We start from the raw sequence: 8519 nt of genomic DNA on the forward strand, positions 1-8519 counted from the left end.
TGGGGGAAGGGCAAGAACTTCACTTATCAGAGGGTTAGCTGTTTCTTGCTAAAATGTAGTTTCTTTGCTGGGCAGGCATTGAAATGTGTGTAGAATGGTGCATATGAAAGCTGAGAAGTCAAAGGGGTCAACTGAGCTGCTTATGAACTTATTGCTTCCCAGCTCCAAATTCATTCTCCAATTGCACACCCAGAGTGCTCAGTCCTTTGACTACCTTGTAGCTCCAGCCCAGGAGCCTTGGTGATCACCTTGCTGCGGTCTTAAGAGGCACACCGCGTACTTCTGGCTTCATGCTGTAGCAACCCACAGCCCTCACCACGCACACTCCCAAGCATGACCAGGCCTGACTTTCCTGCCCCCTGCAGGGCTCTTCCTGAGACCTTTCCAAGGTGGGCAATGTCTGCTCTGGCTTGGCACCTGCAGAAACCTCCCAGCTTCCTCAGCAACCTGCTTAGATGCCTTGGCTTGCCTGTGTCCTAGATGATTGTTTCCTGTTTATCAGATGACCCTAAACCAGTTCTGGCACAGGCAACCCAGCAAACTTTCTCACCAGCCAGTGGTTGTCTACAACCGCACCTTCTCCAAAATTCAATTAACTATCAAGTTAAGAAAAAGGGAATTCTGTTGGAGCCAAACTGAGTATTATAACCTGGGAAGCAGATTCTCAGAAAGCACTGAGAACTCTTCCACCTGTTAGAAGTTGAAGGCATAGACTTATCCTTTTTTTTTCTTTAATTGATTCTATTTTTTTACATAAAAAGTTCAGTAAAAATTGGATAAAGTAAAGTGATGTTTTTGTTTTTTTTGTTTTGTTTTGTGGTACGCGGGCCTCTCACTGTTGTGGCCTCTCCCGTCACGGAGCACAGGCTCCGGATGCGCAGGCTCAGCGGCCATGGCTCACAGGCCCAGCCGCTCCGCAGCATGTGGGATCTTCCCGGACCGGGGCACAAACCTGCATCCCCTGCACTGGCAGGTGGACTCTCAACCACTGCGCCAGCAGGGAACCCCAAGTAAAGTGATTTTAAGCAGTAAATCAATCTTATCAACATAGCACAAGGCTGGCCGAAACCACAAGGCAGCCTGCTCTGGAATATTTACATGATAACACCTTAAACCTTGCAGGACAACTTAAACCATCCTTACAAAGTCTTCTGTGATCCTAGCACACAGAGGCTTAAAAGCAAAACAAAAGCCAAAAACCAGGAAAGACAAATTATTTTCAATATATTCACATAGACATTAAAATATAATACAGATCGTCAGGGTAAGGGGTCGTGGGTGGGGATGCGCATGAGTCTGTGTGCTGACAGCACCGCCAAGGAGGAGGCCCAGCCTTGAGAGTGGGGTCAGGCCTGGCCGGGGTCTCAGAAGGGAAGGTCTCAAGGGCCTAAACCCTTGCCTCAGATGGCCTCTACCAACAGCTCACAACCAGGGACCGCTTGTTGTAGATGGAGCTCATTTTTGTGAGCTCATTCTGCAGGTTTGAATTCCCCAGGGTGATGTGTCATCAGTAGCACAGCCCTGACAGTGGGGTGGGGAGAGAGGGCCCACGGGATTTCTTCTCCCCAGAGTCTCTCCTACCAGCTTGCCCGTCCTCCCACCCTGGCCCTGAAGGTCACTCTAATTCAGTGTCCCGTTTGGGTTTGTAAACAGCCCCAAACTTCTGCATGTACTTCTTAATGTACTCCTTGGTTTTGTGTCTCACATCCTCATTGCATTCCAGGTCCTCGGAGTTCTTACAGTACTTCAGCTCCTTATTCATAACGCCGTGAGTCAGCTTGCGAGCTAGGTGTTTGAAATCTTCAGGTGTGGTAATTCTTCCCACTTTGCAGTCAGGTTTCCAGTAAGGGTTCAGGCACTGGACGATGAACTGGGACATCTCTTTTCTGAATACTTGTTTGCTTTTCTTAGCCAGTTCACTGGAGGCGTCTGCTTCTGCTGTCTTAGGCTTTTTTGAGGTCTTCATGGGATTTTCATCATATGTTGGGGTTCCCAGGTCCATCTCAGCTTCATGCTCAAGGCTGGCATCATCTCCTGGGCTTTCCCAAGTAGGAGGATCCCACTGAGTCTGCCTTGTGATCACATGGGAGTAGTAAATCTTCCCTTCTGGGTCTCGGGCTGTCTTCCAGTTGGGAGGTAAGACAATGGTTTTTGGTTTGGGAGGAGATGGGGGTGGTAAGTCCAAGAGGTTATTTGTCACAACCATTTCAGGTGGCTGTAAGGGCTGAGGCTGCCCTGGTGCAACTATTGTAGTCACGGCTGTGGCTGGCTGTACCACCACTCCTTGTGGGTGAGCTGTGAAAATCTGTTGTCGCTGGATGTACTGAAGACTTGGCTGGGCATAACCCTGTACAATTGGTGGAGTTGTCTGTGAATAGGGTGACGTCACACCACAGACAGTTGGAGCAGCCTGTCCTTGATAATATAAGGTTGCTTGAGACTGTGCAGGAGAGTACTGCTGCTGTACACTCACAGACTGTTGGTTTGAATCCCAAACACCATAATTCTGTCCCTGGACTGGGCCTGGGGCTGGCAGTGGCAGGACGGTGACCCTGGAGTCTTGGTGTACCACACCATCACTTTGGGCCACATACTGTGAACTGGAAACTTCCACAGGGGCTGCCACATGTGGCACCATGGGCACAGGTGGAGGGGCAGCAAGGGGTTCTGTAGAATGTCCCACCAAGGGCTGAGAATAATCATAAGGAGAAGGAGAACACACAGGATCCATGCTGGGTGTGGGGAGGAGCACCTTTCCAGCATTAAGATTGCTGGGATCCACATAGGCCTGCATGGGGTAACCTGGTGGGTAGCCAGCAAAGGGGTGATGAGGGGCATGGTAGCCAAGAGAGTCACAGGGCAGTGGAGACGCCATTCCCAGGTTCTGCAGCTGCTGCTGTTGTTTTTGAACCTCCCGCTGAGCTACCTCCTGCTCAAACAACTTTCAACGCTCCTCTGTAGAAAGTTGATTGCGATCTTGAATTCGTACTTTCCTTTTAGAAGTTGGTGTATCATATCTGCCACCTGGCCTTTTTGTTCCCCGCTCATAGGCAGAAGGTGGTGGTGAGAGGGAGCCCCTTCGTTTCCTTTTCTCTTTATTTTGAGTTTGTTTGTCTGGGTCTCTCTCTCTTGACCTGTTAAGAGTCTTTGGGGCAACTGTTTGATCTCTGAAGCCAAAAGCATCCCTTCCTCGTTCGGTTATTGTGCTCTCCTTTTCAGTTTGCCTTTTCTTTGGAATTCGATATACCTAATTTAGGTCTTTCCAACTGTCCAGGAGCTTGGTGGCCAAATCACTTATATCTACTGTTTTATGTGGCTGTTCCTGGCTCCTCTCACTCTCCACATCAGACACACCCTCCTCTTCATCTTGGGATGGTGTTTCCTCAGCAATAGGTTCGTCTGGTTTTGTGCCATTGCTCTCTTTAGGCTCTATTTCAGTGTCAGCCTCTGGTTCAGATGTGGGTAGCTTAATGGCCTCCACAGCAATGTCACTATCAACTTTAGATTCAGGCAGCTGTTGTGTGAGTAGCTGTTGTTCCTCTTCTTCTACAGGGACGTTTTCTAACTGGTCAAGGTCCTCTTTGCCATCCTTGCCTTCTAGCTCGCTGGTAGCTTCAGAGATCACACTGTCCATGCCATTTTCACTTATAATTTTAAGTCTGCGAAACTTTAGCTTCTTGGGGGTGTCTGTGTCAGCTTCTATACTCAGCTTGGTGGAAGGATCAGGTGTGTTGAGTGGTGTGTGAGCACGTGATGTATTCTCGCTAGAATACCCATCTCCTTCGCTCAGCTGAGGGACAGCAGTCTTGATTTGAGACCAACGTTGAATAATAGGAAGCACTTTGCTTTCCTCCAACATATTTTTAGTAGGAATGGGTAGATGTTCCAAAGTCTTTATAATCTCTTCCTGAAGCTTCTGGTTACTTTCCCGGCCATCACGTAGCTCTGCCATCCAGATCCACAACAAAGGCAGCCCATGACGTTCCAGAAAGGACTTCAGGCAAGACTGTGAATGTGTGTTCTGTATGAGCTTGAGACAGGTAAGTTTCTGTTCCAAAGTTTCAATTCTAACCGTTAGCCAGGATAAGCTGAGCACCTGGTTTTTATCAGAGAGACACTCACCATTCTCCATCAGAGCTTCTAGCTCTCCATCCACCGAATCCTTCTTCCGAGATCGTTCTTTCTTCATTTTCCCTCCTGCTGCTCTGATGCTGACTGTTCTCTCCTCCCAGGTGACCCCGGCAATTAGCCGACCCACAGAAACATCTCTGTGCTTCCTTGCCATATCTCTGGAACTGATAGTCAAATGTTAACTCTGAGCCTGAAGGAACCAGTTTGGTGGTAAAAATCCCAACTCTCAGTTGTCCGTTCACAGTCCATTTTTGAGCCTCACAGTTTGGTTCACAGCTGTGATTCATGAACCGGGAGCACTTTCCTTTCTGAGTGGCATCTATTATCTCATCATTCTTCAGGGCCATGAAATAGTAGTGGATGTTTCTGTTTCGTGCATACTCCTTTACCCGGGCCTTAAACTCTTTATGATCAGGTACCTCTCCACAATATTCCAGGACAAAGGTGTTCGAAGGAAGATCTTTAGCAGCTCTCAAGCCCCAGCCTTTCTTTTCTGTGAGTATGACTTCCACATCTGCATGCTGTTTTCTTTGGAACCGTCTATTGGAACAATAATCCCCATTTGGACAACGAGACGAACATTCAATCATGAGGAGACGATTAAGACAATCTTCCCCACATGCTATTTCACCTTGAGCTCTTTCATCTTTAGAAAGAGGTGTACACTCACACTGCATTCGCTTAAAATCCCGATGGGATTTATTCTTCTTTCTTTCTGTTAAATAAACATTTTCTTCAATCAGATCAAAGTAAGAAGGCATCTTCCCTTGTTTGGCACATTCCTTCCACCGCTCTGGGTCCCTGAAGTCCTCCATGACACACGAAGGCCCAACCAATGCTGAGCCTAGAGGCACTGCTGTCTCTCCCTGCTCTACCTCCACTCTAACTTTCTTTCTGTCCTGAAGCTCACCGTCACTTTCAGAATCACTCTCCAATTCCTGTCTCCTTTTTTTAAGAGGCCCTCTATCTTTCCTATCATTTTGTTCTAAGTTTTCCGAAAGATCTTTCTTCTCATTCACAGCTGAAGAGTCCTTAATGGAATTGCTGCTTATTTCAGGTGCTTGCACTGACCCCTTGTCCTTCTGAAGGGACAGAAAAAATTTATTGGACTGGCCTGAAAAGTGAGATCCTCCACGTTGACCCCAATTCTCCTCTTCACGGTCATCTGCTAAGGAATCTGGTACCTGCCCTTGAATTCGATCATACACAACCCCAGTTCCAGGTGGTCTACCTGCTGATCTTGGATCCCAGTAGCTATTGCCTTGCCAGTAATTATGTGTCCCACTATACTGTTCTGCACTTTGCTGATACTTGTGTCCACCACAGGCTCCATAGCTGCTGTCAGGTTGCTGATACGTGGTAGTAGGCTTTTCTTGTTGAGAGAAGTCCCACCCTAGATTTCTGAGCTCTTCCGATGATGAACGGAAACCATCCACTCGGGAGATCTCACAGGAAGAAAAATTTGACTCTGTTTTCCCAGTCTACTATCTGGCCTGTTAGGGAAAGTGGTCTGTTGCCGAGACTTACTTGAGACATCTTCAGAATCATCAGAAGAATAAACTGGCAGCTCTTCTTGCTACCTAGAAGTTATTTTGGCTTTCGCTGCTTCCTCAGAATTTGGATGACCTAGAGGGTCAGATTTTATGTCTGTATGACTTGTACTATCAACCCCATCTCTCTGAGGATGAGCAATTTCAGACAGGTGATTATCTATCTGTTTTCGGCTGGGCTGTGTAAGAGAGATTTCTGAATTCTTCTCTGTTGCTTTGTGAAAGAACTTCTCAGTTTGAGGACAGGCTTTACTTGCTATACTCTCAAATTTTTCCTCATATGAATGCCTCCTTGGCTCCAATCGCTCATCTTCCCAGTGGTCAGAATAGTGTCTGTAACTTTGACTGCTCCGAGAAGAAGAAGGACTTGTTTCTTCCATGGGCAAAGTAGAATTCTTTGGCACAACCACAACAGACTGAAGACGGTTTCTTGGAATACTGCTATCATCAAAATCTGTATCTTCTGAATCACTTTCATCACTTGAACTTTTGGAAGAACCAGAATAATCTTCATGGACAGTGGATACAATCTCTGAGGCATGACCACTACTGTCACATTTTAAGGTATATGTTACACCATCACTGTCCTCCATGATTAAATTCAAATCACAAGAAGAAAATACAACTTCTGAGTCATCAGAAGTATGTGTATGTCCTCTTCCACCTTCTTCACCTAAAGAGATTTCTGGTCTTCCTCTTCTATCAGGCAGTATGGAGTTCCCTTCTTCTTGAGCCTTTTGCACACATTTCCCAGATAGTCCATTATTATGCCTGTTTCCCCAGGAAGCAAATCCTCTTCCTGAATCAGGAAGGCCACCAGCTACTTCTATTATTTCTTTCTCTGCATGCTTTAAAAACTCTGAGCTTTTACTCTTCAGCACAGCATCCCAAACTGGAGATGTATTCTCTCCACATTGCAAGAGAGTTAAACTGTCTATGTTTGTCCCTGCTGGAAGACTCTGAAGAGATGAAGCAATACATGAGCTCCCTGTAGGTGGATATAAATCAACAAAATGATTAACAGAAGCTGAACTAGTACTACCAACACTCTGCTTATATTCTCCACATGCAAATTTTGAGTGCTGATCTGTCAGACTTCCATTATCACATATAACTGTTTTTGATTTCAAATGCACATTCATAAAGCTATTTGAAGAAATCTTCGTTACTAAAGGCTCAGTATTTTCAGCTCCGGAATGACACAAAGAAGGACAGTTGTCGTTTGAAGTACAGTATATATCTGAATCTTTGGTTTTACAGCAAGAAACTCTCACATCAACTGGTTCTTTAACTATTGTTTTGGAATAATCTATAGTCATAACTGGCAAAGATATGAGTTGATCCTGGTGTGGCGACACTGGAGGTTCTGTTTCTCTAAATGGGCTTTCTGACTTACTATGCTGCATGCGAGTATCATCCATGTCTTTTTCTTTACATCTGTTAATGTTTTGAAATCCATTTGATGAAAGCATGCACGTTTTGACCAAAGGGGATACCTCTGATCCAGTCACACTATCATCAGAAGACATCAAAACAGTGTCACGTTTAGAAGTGCAAAATGTTGCCAAATCAGATTCTGCCCCAGGAGATCTGTTTATATTAAATTCGGTGGGACAATAACTTCTTACTTGATCATTCTTCACTTTACATAAAGAGTCTAATTCCTTAATACTATCGTGGCTATCATGTCCTATAAATTCAGACTTAAAAACAGGTGATTCATCTAAGCTTTTTAAAAGTAGGTGAATCATTTAATCGATTTGATGGAGATGGAGACCCAATCTTCTCTCTTTCAGGAACTTCACTAATCACTCTTAATTCACTACCTTTTGAACAAGGAGTCTGTAAACTAAAAGAATGAGGCTGTTTGACTTCCTCATTCAATTCTGTACAACAGAAAGAATTTTTAAATTTATCAGACTTGGGTGCAGGTTTTGAAGGGGCAGATTTATAACGGGAAGCACTCTGACCGTGCTTAGAATATGATGACCCGCGTCGGAATCCCTGGTCATTAGTGGGAGAATAACATCTTTTCATTGCTTCATTTTCTGAAGTCCTTTTGGATTCTCCTTCTAATTTTGAAGAATCCTTTCCTCTTTTTTCCATCTCTAAGTAAGAGGACTCAGTTTTACAGTATCCATCAGTCTTGCCCTGTTATTGGTATATGGCCGAGACTAGCGTGCCCTCTCTCGATAAGGGGAGCTCCTACGGTAACGACCATCATAATGAGAGTCGTCATAATGGGACCGTTCTGACCGAGAATAGGATGAAGTAGTTCTAGAACCTCTGTCAGATTTAAACGAGACCTGCTCCGCCTTCGCGCTCTCTCTGATCTACAGCGAGAAGATATATAACGAGTATCGCTTTCAAGTTTTGAGTAGCTAAAATATTTATCATCTCTCTCTGTTTTAGATCGTGAAGATTTGAGGAGCTCTGCTTAATGTGTAATGCAGATGCACACTGGGCATTAGGGAGGGAGAAGGCCTGAACAGAATTCTGTGTTTAATTTTTTTTGTCCTGCCTTTAAATTTTATTCCATCAGAGGTATGAATGCCAGACGGGGATCCTCTTCTAAGCTTGCCTTTCCTTGGGTACTCTCCCTCTGCCCTAGGGTACTGTTAAGAGTTCTCAACACGCAGTCATCCCTCAGCATGAGCAAGAAATTGGCTCTAAGGCTCCCCCTGCCCCGCCAGTCCCCTGCGATTGCTGAAGTCTCTTACATAAAATGGAGTAGTACAGTCTGCCCTCAGTACCCCGGGGCTCCACATTGGAGGATTCTGCATCCGAGGATTCAATCTACTGCAATTCAATTTACGGTTGGTTGAATCCGGGGTGCAG

General features: G+C 45.4%; 1 protein-coding gene across 1 annotated transcript; it reads right to left on the minus strand.

The window, feature by feature from the left end:
* Positions 1 to 980: 980 nt before the first annotated feature.
* On the minus strand, positions 981 to 8103 carry LOC101269476 (histone-lysine N-methyltransferase SETD2-like). The gene is given in 4 exon segments (XM_033438298.2): positions 981 to 4217; positions 4219 to 5611; positions 5614 to 7408; positions 7410 to 8103. Coding segments are annotated over 4 exon segments (6168 nt in total). The 5' UTR covers positions 7788 to 8103; the 3' UTR covers positions 981 to 1615.
* Between the last annotated feature and the right edge of the window lie 416 nt (positions 8104 to 8519).

The sequence above is a fragment of the Orcinus orca genome, chromosome 17, assembly GCF_937001465.1.
Source record: "Orcinus orca chromosome 17, mOrcOrc1.1, whole genome shotgun sequence".
NCBI classification, from domain to species: Eukaryota; Metazoa; Chordata; class Mammalia; order Artiodactyla; family Delphinidae; genus Orcinus; species Orcinus orca.